Source organism: Venturia canescens, chromosome 9 (assembly GCF_019457755.1).
Source record: "Venturia canescens isolate UGA chromosome 9, ASM1945775v1, whole genome shotgun sequence".
NCBI lineage: Eukaryota > Metazoa > Arthropoda > Insecta > Hymenoptera > Ichneumonidae > Venturia > Venturia canescens.
The window spans coordinates 19,804,933-19,819,980 of NC_057429.1; the positions used below are offsets into that span (position 1 = coordinate 19,804,933).

A 15,048-nucleotide genomic window follows, 5' to 3' on the forward strand; every position below is an offset into this window, starting at 1 on the left:
GCAATTTAAGGTAAAAGATGCAGATGTATTTGAGAGTCTGGGTCAATGGAAAAGATAGGACAGTCAGCGAAAGAGAGAGAGAGAGAGAGAGAGAGAGAGAGAGAGAGAGAGAGAGAGTGAGGGCTCTAAAGGTGTCAGGAAACCAGGGAAATTATAAAGTGAGAGCCGCAGCGTGGTTTGCAATCAGAATTCCTCAGAACTCTGGCTCTCTATCATGCAGTCCATGCGGCTACACGTTGAATAATTTAACTTTTCGAAACGTCATATGCATGCACATATACGTTCTGTATTCAAGGTCTATTTACTTTTCTCGTACGCTCGTTTCTCTGGCCCGAAACTATATTCGCGTTTGGAAAACATATATGGGCTCTGGGCTGGTGTGCTCTGCTGAAGAAAAAGGCGTAACTGAGGCCACTGTGGCTTACACGCGTATGAATAAAGATAAATATTGAAAATCGATGTCGCTCGCGCGAGGGCGTATCCCGCGCCCTTTTGCACAGGGATGCACGAAAACAGGGGGGCTTTTTGAGGCGTCGAAGCCTGCCTATTTTATAGCTGAGAAAATATTAATTGAAATGTCCTTATGCGCCATTACGATCATGATCGGGGAGCGCGGTTGGAATTGAAAAATTCTGAAAGCTATTCGAGAGCTGCGTCAGTTTTTTCATCCGCCTCTGGTTAAGCGGATCCTTCCCTGTAAAAAGGAGCATCGCTGATGCCGGAAGTGTGAATAGATTATTGTCTCGTCTGATTGGAGTTTTACGTTTTTTTTATTCCTCTATTGGCAGAATTTTCAAGAGATTTCACGAAGCCTCTCAATCAAGTGGAATTATAAAATTTTATCAATGGGGTGAGAGCTTTGAATTTACTTTCCAAAAGATCAAAATGCAAGCTCCGTCCTCTCACCGACAGTCAATACCGGAGTGAATGCCTTTTAATCATCTCTATGGATTCCAGTCACTTTTTCCAAACCGTCCCAACGTTTTTTCCACTCGACACAGATCCCCGCACTACGGAAGATTGGACTTTTAATCGACTTTTCGACCGCTGTTATTCGGTGAGCTTTCCAGATATAATTCGACGGATAAAATGAGGAAATTTGAGATAACGATTTCGCAGTATCGTTTCATAAACGTGAACGCACAGCGAAGCTGACATTTTTCATTAAAGATACTGCCCTCGCACTCGGCATATTTTTGTGATGCTAGAAAGCACGAATCCCCGTAGTCAAATCTTGCTTGATGAAGCGAAAATGTAACAGGATCAAAATAATTATTTTAATTCGGGCCAGATGAGAAATGTGGTTGGACCGAGGCACTTCTAGCGCGTGAGTTAGGTCATGCTCGCACTAATTAGTTTTTTTCTTTCCCCTCTCATCCCATTGAAGTGATAACACATGAATATGAGAACGTTTTTCTCGTCTCTACAAAGAGGATCCTCCTGCGAACAAAGCGTCGCGATTCGTGCATTCTCATTAAATTTACGTTGCCCATTCTCTTTCCATGTGTGCACGCGCGCAGCTTCGAGCGAGTATTTTCGTCCAAAAAATCGCACGAGTTTTAAATTACAATTTTTTATTATTAATCTCATCTAAATTCCTCCTCTTTTTCGAGGTCGAAGGTCGATTCGAGCCCTCGGTTAAACGCGCGTCTGAGTTTGCTCGAGAGCATGAAAGAAGGTCGTGGATCGAATAAATGTTGGACAAGTCGATTCATCAAGATGACTAGCGTATCCTCCGCGACAAAAACAAGTATTTTCATGCAAATGTTGCGAGAAAAAAGGGAGATGAGAGACTCGACAAGTGTTTTCCGTTGACAAAATAGCCGCAGCCCTTCCGGAATATTCCGCAGCTCTGCGGCCCGGAGTATCTTACTTGATATTCGGAAAACTCGACAGCGTGAGAAGCGTAGCGATGCACAGCAAGGGCACATGTACGGGCGATTTGGGGAGCGAACGCGACAGTGGACGAAGCAGCTCGCTGGGAAAATAGAAGAAAAAAGGAAAATGGGGTGTGTAGGTCACGAGATCCAGGTCGTTGGGAATGAATCCTACGGATAATTTACGATCCCAAAGGGTAAGCGGGCGCGCACATACACACATGGACGCGCACATCGGGGGGAAAGGTGTATAAAAATAAAAGAGTAATCGCTCGCTGTTGATTCGATCGTCATGTTCCGCTCGATGATGTCATGAGCCAGCCTCGAAAAACACAACTCCGAAAGTCCCTTTTTCGCCCCCGTAAAAACGACGCTCGATCCAATTCGTAGCCATCGGGCAAAAACGCTATAAAAAAATGAAGTGGAAGAAGAAAAAAAACGGTAAACGGGTTCGACCCACTCTGGTCTTGACACAGGAGGTGATCAACGTCGCGCTATTCGCCGACCTCTCACACGCTCTCCCGCTGTTGCTTTCCTACCCCCAGTCTCTCTCTCTCTCTCTCCCTCGCCCTTCGCGGACGTAGATGTCTTCCGTCGATCGTTAAATCCTCTCACCTCACTCTGGCGCGACCCCAATCATCCCCTCGTGCTTTTCGTTCTCTTCCTCCTGCAGCTCCTCCTCGGCTGTATTCTTCGGACAATTCTCCTGCTTCTCTCTACGTCGCCGTACTCGGTGTGCTCTGTACATTTGCTGTACTCTCGGTGAAAAAGCTCCTCGACTCTGGCGCGTCTTCTGCACTCTTTTTCTTCGCTTTGCTCATACACGAAGCACACACGAGCGATCAAATTTACGGCTGTACTTGCAACTCCCTTCCTCTCGCACGGCTCGCGTATCGCGAACACAAAGTTTCAGAGGTTTTTTTTTCCATTCGAGCTTTTCGAACCTCCAGTCTTCGATGTAACGAACGAAAATATAGTGGAGAGCTTCCATTAACATATTTCTCCGTTTGCTTTCCAACCTCGTTAACTCGAACGCGGCCTAGTTATTTAATCTTCGCATAACGATTATTATTTTTTCATCAATCTCGCGCGTCTCCTCCTCGAATATACGTACGCGAGGCTGAACTTTCGAGCGAAACGAGACGGGGATTTTGTGCTTCGCGCACCCTCGTCGCCTGCTGCAAGCGAATATTTCATTAATTAAATTGTGGATGCTGTAAAATATTCGAAATTCTATTCGAATATTCGTGTGCGTAAAGCCCGAAAAAATTCATGCGATTTCGAGTCCTTTTATTCCTGCAGGGATGCTGTTTACGCGAGGAAGGAAATCGGAGGGTGGGATTTTCCGCCGTTATTATGCGAGAGTAAGTGCAATATCGGGTGCTCCGGGGGCTTCGAATTCTCAATAACGTCATGCCCTGAATATTTTGTGCCAAATTGCATTATATGATCTGTCGAAGAACGGGCAATCCCCGAGGTTTTTCGCCGATCCGAAAAAACCTGTTAAAGACGCTTCTCAATTCTGTAACCGCGCGTTCGAGTTGTCAGTCCAAGCTCGCTCCGGAGCCGCTGAACAATTGTTCGAGCCATCGCCCAAGCGTCTGCAGAATTTGCTGATCCCTGCGATTTGCTCGACGTGGCCAATGAGATGCTATACATCTTTCGAACAAGCGATTTCCACCTAATAGCAAAAAGCTCCTTTATAACATCGCCCACTTCCAGCAACGCGCGGAGCACTAATTCTCCTCAAATAAAATTTCCCCTCTCCCTCCCCGGGACCTGACTAGTCATTTTATCCTGCGGAAAGCGACCCCTCGCTCGTGCGGTTCAACCAGTGCGAGCATCGCTTCTACGCCAAATTCACAATACTTGGTTATTTTAATTAAACGAATATCCGGTTGAAATAAACATCGCCAAATGTATGACTCGCGCTTGACAAACAAATGTCGAGCTAACAATTCTCATTTGCAATGAAATACGATCTGGTACGTCGTTGAATAAATACTGTGCAGAGTGCTCTTGCTCCAACTATATGGACGCAGCGAAATGCTGTTTGATTTACCTGAAGCATCTTCCCAAAGCAGTTACGTTATATTCGCGTTATAATAACGCGATGTTTTGATGGATTGTGTAACTGACATTCGATATCGCAGGAATATCACGATCAGAATTAATAATCGCGAGCTGTTCTCATATCGTTTACGCGGCAGGGAGCGACCATTTTTCTGCGTAACGTTCGCGTCGACGCGCGTTATTATTCTTTCACTATGAAAGATTTCATTTATTTTGAAATCACAAAATTCTTCAAAGTCACAAAATCGTCCAATTATAAATATTCATTTATCGATCAATTGCTATTTAATCGAAGTCAGGCACATTCTTACACTCACACACGCACACACACACACATTTAGATTCACACGCAGATGTATTAGGGTGATGCAAAAAAATTCGATACTTTTTTTTTCCTCGGAGCTCCAACGAAAGTCGTTGGTACATCAAGTAAAAGTAATTTTCCCAAAATTTAAGATTTCTAAAGAATTTTTTAGATAATGCTCAAACTACTTTTCCATGTTTTCCTATATTGTTTCTCAAGAACCGCGAAGCAAAAATGTTTTTTTTTGCTCTCCCAGTAGAAATTGTTAGTGCCCCATGGAATCATGAATCTAATGAAATTTTGAAACTCAAAAAAGTTTAAAGGCTACCTCGCCTAATTAATTTCTTCTTTCTCTATGTATTTAGCTATGAATTATGAGATTAGATGTGGCTAAAAATGGCAATTTTTGTCGTCCTTCCAAAAGAAGGGGTCAATGCACTTCGCAAAAACAGCTCCAGTCCTATAATTAACGTTATTGCCCACGACTATTTAAATGTATAAATGGACGAGTTCACAACTATTCTATTCAAAGGTCGCCAATATTTCTGCGTCAAAATTCAGAAACTTCGTGATTCGCGAGATTGGCTGCTTCCACGCACAAACTCTAAAACGATTTTGTTCTAAAGTTCTATTAATACTTTTTGCATCGCATCGCCGCTGCGTCGAGCGAACGTTAGTCGAGTCATTTGATCGAAAGCGCAAACAAGATTTGCACCTAGTTTAGCCTCACTTGAGTGGAAATATGGAATGTGATGGAGTTGAAATTTGCCAGCGCGCGGTGCGTACTCGGCCTTAATCCAATTCATGGCGTGGCAGCTTGCCAGAGATTGTTTTTGAAGCTTCAGCCCTTATAATTGGTTAAATATGTTTGTGGAGAGACCATTAACCGATCTGAATTTCGTTGTCATCGTCTACCGGGTGTCCTGGCTTCAGCAGAGTCGTTTCGAAGCCTGCTTTGCTTACCGCGGAGCTCCAGCCGGAAATTCCAACGCTGCTTTTGCTTCCGAGATTTGATCTTGGCGAGCTTTCATCGCGAGGAAAATTGACGCGTGACCTTCTGTTCGACGCGTTGTTAAAAACCCCTGAAAATCCAGTTAAAACGCTCGTCCAGAGTGCAAGAATTCTCCACGAAGATCTTGTCGACCGAAGCCACAGTAATTTGGAGTAAATTCACTTTATTTTTGACTCGAAAGCTAGTAAATGGGCAAAAGTTTATCAGCGCGAAGCCGCCTTGTCTCTCCTGAGTTTTCTCGTCAACTTCCAAACTAGTCTCGTCCGCCTGAGTATTTCTTTCCATCTCCTCCCCCGCAGGAGGGAACTATCGAAGAAATAAAAAAAGTAACTTTTCCGTTGGAACTCAACGAGATTAGTTTTGGAGTTCTGGAGTTTCTCCCAATTTCTAACAGCGTTGACAGCAAGTTTGATGTCCTCTGAATTTTTATCACGTAGACAGAGCACAGGCCTGAAAGTGCGTGGGCGAGAATACTCCTTACAAAAAATGTGACTTTTGTTGGAATGGATGCTTAGGCATAAATCTCAAAAGAGGCACGTGGCTATTCGTTGAAATTAAGTTGTAAAAAAGCTATGATATAAAGCCATAATCCAATCTGTATATTTGGATATTTTTTCACCTCTCGGAGCAGCAGGGGGATCATGAATAATTCCAAACACGTGTTTATCGCACATAAAAGTGGAAGAGGCAGTCGAGAAAGCGTCGAGAACTAGACGCACGCATGAGAATACTTGAAAAATAAAAAAATAAAATAAAAAACATTTTTTTGCCATCGTTGGCTGCTTTCGCGTGTAAAATTGAAGCACCAGCACCTCCACTGCTTAAACGCATCGTAATAAAGAGCTTCTGCATTTTTAATGTTGCAGGTATCATGGATAAAGAGAAAAGGCATAAAACAATTATTGACCGTTGGTCTAGCGACGTATGCGAGCGACGAGCGCTTCCAGGCGATACACTTTCATCACAGCGAGGATTGGAGCCTGCAGATAAAGTACGTACAGCCGAGGGACGGCGGCATGTACGAGTGCCAAGTGTCGAGCCATCCACCGACCAGTATATTTCTCTTTCTCGAGGTCGTAGGTAAGCGTTATTAATGGATGAATTTTCGTATTCTTACCACTCGTATTTTTCTTGCTCTTTCTCCCTTCCTATGATATTTTTCCCTTAGAGAGTAAGGGCGATCTGTATTTATAGGTACATCGGGTTATCCCCACGGAGTGGCATTATTTTTTACTGCGCTCCCTCATTTTTTATGGTCGTTCAACCTGGCTGCTGATGAAATTCACGGAATAAGAGAAGAATTTAAGCAAACGAAGGTTGAAGTAATAAAACGTAACTGGGGAGTGGCTATTCATTTCTCGGAATTGGCTCGATGGCATTTCATTTGTTTCAATAAGATTGTAAATCCAATATTCCTCGAGGCTTCGTAGCGTGACTGTGAACCTTGAGAAGAAGCTTCTCACATTTTTTTTTCATGCTTCTCGTACCAGTCCGAGTGCTGACGCGCATGTACGATCGTCGGCTCGAGCATAATCGCGAGAATTTTTCATACTCTCTTCTAATAAATGGTTAAAAAAGGCTTGCCAATGTTTCAAATCGTCCGATTGCGATAAATCGCAATCGATTGCATCAATTCGCAAATGACAAAGTTGTTAAAACTGCGCGCCTCGGCCCAATTCGTTCTCCCGAAGTAATTATCAGCGGAGCTTTCATATTCAGGGGGGCTCAGAGAATTAGCGGAATATCCGCGTTGGCACAAGTTATCGAAACTGTGCGAGCCGAGTTAAGGAGAGTCTCTAATCACGCACGCGGCTCAGACTCTGCGATTTTTCCCTTCCAGCGAATATTTACGTCGGGAAAACATGCCTCCGACACAATTTGTTCAGCCAACAAAATTTCACTGAATTAACTGCTGTCAAAGCGCACCAACGACGGGCTTTAATAAGCCCGTCTTTGGTGTGTACAGTTTGGAAAATATCTCAAGTTAACCCGTGATGACCGGGGTCAGATAATTGGATGAGAAATTCAGCCGCACCCTCGTGGGCGGATCGGATCGTTGGGCAGGTAGTTATCAGATGTTCCAGAGCCCTTACTTCCTCGCAGGAGTGCACCAGCTCCGTCGTGAGGACCGACTCCCTCGCTCGGCTCTGGTTTCTTGCTCGTCTCTAGTGCCTTCTTGTAAACCGGATACAGTTGCAGGAACTTGTAAGACAGTTGAAAATCTACAATGAGGGAGGAACACGCGAGGAATCGAGGATAGCGAGGGATCGAGAAAAGCCTCGGAGAATTATTCCCCAGGGATTAAGCATCAAAATCAAATTCAAATGAATTCAGGACTCCGGGGCATGCCCCTTTATGGATCGGACGAAAAGGCGAGCGGAAGAGGCTCGCTTTTTCGAATTTTTCTCCCAACTATTGGAGCATCGGCAAAATTTACCGGGCGGAAAGTGTCTCTTTCGATCTTTATTCCCCAAATATTCGAAAGTCCATTCACAATCGTTAGAGTCCCCCCGGAAAGCGGTTTCGAGGAAATCCTCACTGAAAATCCACGCTTCGGTGCGACAACCCTGCGTTGTGAGGAGTTCTCCGAAACTTTGTTCAGCGTCTCGGCGCAGACACGCACGATCTCCTTCGCCATGGCTCAAGTGAAATCGTTTTATACATTTGGAGCCTCGACACTCGATAATAATCATCGAGCGAGGGAATAACGCGTGTTATCCACCGTCATAATATTCCAACGATATTTTTCACGCGTCTTCCATTGCCTCGGCGATATAACTGCAGAACGAATGGAGCGCACATATACTTTGTACAGGCGAAGGTTTAACCCCGCGAGAGAGAGAGAGAGAGAGAGTCGGAGGGTGGCAGATAGAGAAGTAGAAAATGGTTGGTTCTGGCTGGCTCGAGCGAGCGGGATATTCCGACGGTGTACACGGCAGAACTAGACATCGAGGTCGCGACGAACCGAAGGTAGTTTCAGCACCGAGCGGTCAACGGAGCCCGCGCCTTTACGACTGTTAACGAGCGAAAAACGCACCTACGTATATACTCGGAAGATCGAATCGCGGGAGAGCCCTCCTCGCGCTATCCAACCAGAGGGTGATAGATAACTCTGTGAGGAAAAATGGGATAAAGGAAGTTTGGCTTGAAGCGAGAAACGATTCTGGAGACTCACTATATCGTCTGTCTCTTGTCGTTTCTCCAGCGAGCTTGGCTTACATCCCTCGTGCATGCTTTTTTGCTCGCCGCTCGGCTTCGTCTCTCTTTCTTCTATCTCGCGTCTATCCTATATAAAGATTTCTCGAACGAATTTTCTATCGGTCGCTTCTTATTCTCATAGCTCATCTCTTTTAGGTTTTGCTTCTTTATATTTCTTTGGAGCAACAAACCTGCTATAAACTTCTTTTTCGTGGCCTACCTCTTCATTCTCCTTTTACTTTTTTCTCTGCTCTCTTCTTATTTTCCTCGTTTTATCGTGTTCCCTCCTTTTTTCTTTCTCGAGAGCTTCTTTCCAACTTGGGGGCTCGCAAGCCGCACCCCCGCGTGCCCCGGGGTTTCGAAGAGCCCCTCGATTCCGTATAAATACGTGTTCTCGTGCTCGTGCCCCTGGCGAGAAATGAGCTTTTTAATGCGAGTGTCATGTTAATAAAAACGTTGTCGAGATACAGGGAAATTGAGAAACTTATCCAGCGGGAGATTCAACTCTCATCGCCTCTGGGCAGGGGTTCTGTGCTGCCGGTGACACTTTTCATTCAGTGCTTACATCTTTCGCATTTTTTTCACACGTATTGAGATCGAGTGCTGTAAATCATCGGTTATTCCACGCTCTTACGTTTCCTTATAACTACGAAAGAGTTTCGCGTAACCACGATTAACAGCCATGGCTGAATCGTCTTTCCCCCTTTTGCTCCGCAACTCGTAACACGAGTTTCTCAATTTTCGATCAAATTACCATGAAAAAATGGGCTTCAGTGCTGTTCGAAAGCCTCAAAGTGGTGAAACGGTGAAATCGATGATTATGAATTCCCTTTCATACTCTTACACGAATATCTTTCCAGGCAAGCCCACTGCACTCAATGGAATCGAGAGGAACCAACCAGATTCTCGGAAATAATGATTTGCTCGTTGAAATATTGAGAGTTGCACAGTGATGGGGGGTCATTTTGATGATAATGAATTACCTTCGTTCTCGTGTTCGAATATCTTGTGAAGGGAGAAGCAGCAAAAATAACTCACGAGAATATTCTTTCGTTCGACATGTTCAATGAAATGTAACGATAATTGCACAAAATTCAATATTTCTCAGACTCGTTATGGGCCTTTCAAGAACGAGAGTAACCCACAAACCTTCTACTTCAACGAAAGTACTCAAAACAATTGAGAACTGCTCTGGGAACGTTGAATTTTGGAGTTATTTTCGAATGGCTGCTTCCGCGTGAGAACCGAGCGCGAAATTCATTTAGAAAAAAAGCCTTTCCATTTTCGTGGAGTTTTTCTTTGACGAAAAAGGATTTTTTCGGGTCCATTCGAACGTGAGAGCACTGGAGCGAGTGCGTTAGCCTCGAATTTTCTTCTTCGGCAATTCCTAAGCGATTATTTCTCTACAAATTCAGGGATTCGCCGGAGCAAAAAGTGTTTTAGTGACTTGGAATTTTAATGACTCATCACGAAAGTAGCCTGATCGTTGAACTCTCGCTGGGGAGATCGTTCGGAAGTTGAAGGTGCTCTGCTCTCCGTAATGCTCGAGTAAAATGACTTCTTCACATACTTTTTATAAGCACCGCATGAAATTTCAAATCGATCGAGAGCTTTTTGCATTTCCATACTTTCCAGAAGTTCGAAACTACCGTGAACCCTCTGAAGACTGGAGGGAACGATCCCAGAAGTTCCCACGGCTTCGTCATTTCAAATTTAAGTCCCTTGAATCGACCCCTCGTCCAATAATGTTGGCCAAAAGCTTCTTTTTTATGAATAAAAAACTTTGGCGATCGTACAGCCAGAGTGCTTTTCCTCAATACAACAGAAAAATGTTTTCTCCCCCATAAACTTGTTTGTTTCATCATACTAAGTGGAATCGCGTCGAGGGAGGCTGACATTTCCCATCAATTTCACATTTCCGGAAACATCTGACGAAATTAGATATTTTCCATCGTTTTGACGCCGGCGTTGAGCCTGAAAAGTGCGGATGAGGCGTTCCAAAAAGACTTACTGCATAATTGGCATGTCGTTGCGTCGAAAAATCGACTCGAAGGTTTCTTCTTCGCTCCATTTTTATTTCGCACCAAAGAAATGTCGAATCCACTTATCCGTGGGCGGATGAAAAGTCTTTTCCCATCTCAAACATTCGACCAAAAAGATGAAGACTTTTTTCCCCCAATCAAGCGAACATTGAAAAATGTTGCACGATCGAAACAGTTTTTCCCTCTGTCCGCAGACGTTTGAGTAAAAACTCATTAACTCGTGCTACCCAAACGGAAAAGCAAAAGTCGAACTCCCGTAAATATTTTTGTTCGCTGTCTCCTTTTGGCTGATGTTCTGCTCCCCACAAAAGCAAATTCCAAACCAGTCCGCAGTGAAGTACCAAAAAAAACAACATTTCGTTGGATCTCGAGTATTCGGGAGGAAAGTGATGCGCCGAGCCTCGACGCCGGAACAAAATTCGAATCCATCAAAACATTCGCTTTGAAACGAGGATCGAACATTCCTCGTACGAAATAAAATAGCTAATTAGTGCTGGAGCGACTGCTGCTGGATCAAAGCTTTGGCGCGTCGAACATGTTCGCGTCGTTGCACCAAAGCATCGTAGGAATGAGCTAATTAATTTATTCATCCCCGCGACAAAGTGCACCATTTAGTCAAATCAATAATTCGAGCAAATATTTACAAGCCTCCCCAAAACTACGAGCAAGCAAATGATCCTTCGAATAAAATCATTCCCTTTCGCACCGTCGTCGATCCCTCAGAAATGTGCAACATTCAAAAACTACAGCCCTCCCAACTTTCTCTAATCCTTAAAAAATGAGCGTTTCTTTAAGGAGGGTGGCTACCGACGATACAATGTTGCCATGCTAAACCATGTTAAATACATTAAAAATTTCAAAATGATAAGAATTTAATAAAATTTGGTGAACATATTCTTTAGGGCCAAATTTGACAGTACAAATTTTTTAAGATTTTTCTTCTGTACAGTTATCGAGTAATTGATCAGTAAAGTTCAAGTGTATAAGCATAGCGTTTCCATATATATAGGTATACATTCCGGGCATAAGAAATCTGCTTTAATCCGTAATTACTCGATAACTAAGCAGAAGAAAATTTTGAAAAAAATTGTGTCTTCGCACTTGATGTTGAAGAACATTATCACCAAATTTGATCAATTTCTTATCAATTTGACGAACGTAGCCACCCTCCTTAATCGCACAGACTGAATATTTTTCAATCAAACAATATTTCGGGACCCGTCGACATTTCGTCCACCATCCCTCTCTGTCGAATGACCAAATTTTCTTTCTTTCCTCCCACAATTATTTCCCCTGCTATCACGTCTCTTCGAAAAGCCACATAAATGTATAAAGCGCAGAGTATACAGTTACCGTTCGTTCGGCTGTCCATAGAGGTTTTAGCAACGACTCACCCTCTCCGTTTTCTTTGAAAGTTTTTGTTATTCCATTTTGTCCTTTTCTTATTTCATTGAAGTAGCAGCAGCAGCAGCAGCAGTAGCAGCACTAGCACAGTGATCGTTGCCGCAATGCCGAGATGGGTGGCCAAACAAACCACTGTGTGTACTCTCTCTGCTGTTGCTCCTCTTATACGCGTATGTACTACATGGAGCAGCAGCCGGTGCGCGGGCTATATAATATATATTAGAGTCAGTATATAGAGTATAAAATGCATCGGGGGCGCTCCGCTGTCGTGTATCGAAATTCGCCTTTGGCGTGTCACGCTCGAGATCTCACACGTATACCAATCTGGATATAGTTTCCATGGCTCTGAGCTCAATTTCCATTCGAGAATGACACGAATTTGCTCGGTACTGGGGAGAGCGGAGGGAGAGGTTTGGGCACGATGAACAAAAGACATTTGAGTTGGGAATCTGTGAAGGGAGTACCGAGTTTACCGAGTCTATTGATAACGAATGAATCATTCGATAAATTCGATTGGAGCGACTGTTTGGACGGCGATAACGGGGGCCTTGATGCCTTAATGCCGCCCATAATTAGGTCGATCGAAGTTTCGTCATTGAGTGCATCGCGTTCTATTGGCGAATCGGCGATTTCCGCGTGTAAATCGTTCACTTTTTAAGCCAGTGGACGATCGATCCTCGTCGCGAGTACTTTCACGGGCGGGCTTTTAATCCACGTGAATAATTGCAGGAGATACGGCCGCCGCGGTGCGTTGAAAAAATAGTGTTATCTGGCCGAGCACACACGACAAACAGGAATTTTCATCGGCGAAAGCTCCCCCCAATTATTCCGGCGGCGTGTATTCATGTCGAAATATTTTCAGGAGAAAAATCCTTCGATAAGAGGACGCGGGAGCGCCGGGAAAGGCACTAAAACGCCGTTAATAATTCAGATCTTCCTGCACATCACTCCGAGCTAGAATTCACGAAGAAAGTCGAGCCACGTACAAAACACTATTGAATTTTCGTAAAAGTACAAGAGGCACGCCTCTAGACAGAGCCGCCGGAGATACGCCGCGGGCTCTCGGGCTTCCAGACGCCCAAAGCTCTCGGGTAAAGCCCGTACTATCTTGAAATTCGCGAAAAGCCACGAGCTCTCGGTGTTAGAGATCCTGCGGGCGTCGGAGCTTTTACAAAGAGCACTCGCCCTCTTTGAGGCCGTCGCATGCCACTGCGCTGGCAACGCTCGTGTAACGTCGCTCTTGACCGTCATCCATGCATAAGGTGTCCTCGAGTTATTCCGCGGGCGAGCTCTCCCGAATCGTGTCGAAAGTAAAAGGGCAATCGCGCGGGAGCGAATGCTTTTCGCACTGTATAAAAGTGGGTGGAGAAATTTGCGAGACTTTCCTAGAGCCAACTTTCGAGTTCACTATCATTCGCTATTTTTCAAACGATTTTGCGAATCGAAGAATCTTCGCGGACCTTAACTTCCTTCCGGAAACCGCTATCGACTAATTCGCACGTTGAGAATCTCCCGCGTTATCGCGCTCGTCCTATTGATAGGAACTTTATACCGTGTGAAAAGACCCGCTCAATTCAACGGCGATGCGCGCGCGGTGAAAAGGCAAAAAAAGGACGATTCGATACGGACAACGTGAGCTCACTGGCACGCGCATTTTGCATAGAAACTAGAGAAATAATAAAAAAAGTGTGGAAAATTTACGTGTACCTAAGTTTGCTCGCGCACGTTTTAGTCAGCGTTGTGACTCGTCGATTCGAATCGACGATTGCGACTATAGAGACCGGGCCACGGGCCCGTGAATGTGCGCGTTTGTAGGCTCGATCTCTTTCACGAAGGTACTAAATTTATTATGGATACGTGCTCGTTATTTTTTGGTTTTTTTTTTGGTGCACGTATCGATGTAAATTTCAAGCCGGAGGGAGGTGACCGACGACACAACACGATGGGAGGAAAAACTATTGTCAGTGACCCGTATTCAGGGCACATTATTTAACGGGATTTCCGTTATTTACGTTTTCATTTATTCATTTTGTTAAAATGTTCCCATAAACGGGCAAACGTGATGGGAAATCCGTTGGGAGCGTGAAAAAGAGGTTTTGCTCCCCCCGTAAAGAGGAGGGTTTATTATTGCTTGAAAAACGCGCTGTAACGTCATTCGCGAGCGCGTCAAATGAGTTGAGTTGAATACCGAAGCGTTTCGAAAAGTTTTCGCACGCGTTCGTTGTACTTTATTTCGCAATATTCGAAAGTCAGAAACAACGACGAATATCTGCGATGGAAAAATATCGCAAAGTTTTCTCAAGTAATTATCCACTTTGGTTGGCTCCTGTAGACTCTGGAAAAAGGCATGCATTAATCTTTCAGTCGGTTGCGCGAGCTCTTTTTTCGAATTTATTTTTCGCACGAAAGCGCTCCGCAACTTCTAAAGTTAATTATTCGCCCGTGCCGCGCGTATACCTCGCCGTGGAATATTTCCACGGCGTTCCAATATTTCAGCTCCACTTTTTTCACTCAATAGACCCATTAAGGTTGTTGCTTAACATTTTCCAGGTGAACAGACGTCTATAAAAATGTTTCTATTTGTCGATGAATATCCGCTGAGTGTACGGAGTAAAAATGTCATTTCATTGCCTCCGTTGAATTGAACGAAGTCGTCGCCTTCACACTTTTTTCCCCGCATCACTCTTATCAATGAAGAAATCCATTTGAAAAAACGACAGCTCGGATCAGCACGATATTAAAGAATGATTTTACTGAAAAGAACGGATAAATGACAAGAAATCACCGAAAATATGTGACTGCGTTACGATCATATGTCGGGTTTACTGAGACTGCGGCGTAGAAATGCGGCAACGTTGCAACTACGAGACCAACGGGAGCAACTCCCTGACAGGCGTTCGTTGACGCATAACCCAACAGCTGAGTACGGAGAAATTACGCAGCGTTGCCAAACTTTGTCTTGATTTCAACACAATTTTCAATCACCGAGAACAAATTTTCTATCAATCTGAAGTGATTGAAATAAACGCGTTTCTGAATAATAGTTGATATTAAAATTCACACACTTGAAGATTTTCGCGCATCGTTTATCCGAACGAATAGTAATCATTAACCCTACACCTCATGTGCCTTTTTTCA

General features: G+C 44.2%; 1 protein-coding gene across 2 annotated transcripts in view; it reads left to right on the forward strand.

Moving 5' to 3' along the window:
• The window catches only part of LOC122416543 (uncharacterized), a 55,460-nt gene that overhangs the window by 32,329 nt on the left and 8,083 nt on the right, over window positions 1-15,048 (forward strand). For both annotated transcript variants that reach the window (XM_043429606.1, XM_043429605.1), the window contains exon 4: window positions 6,133-6,346. In XM_043429606.1, the coding sequence (XP_043285541.1) occupies window positions 6,133-6,346 (214 nt within the window). The remainder of the gene's footprint in view (window positions 1-6,132; window positions 6,347-15,048) is intronic.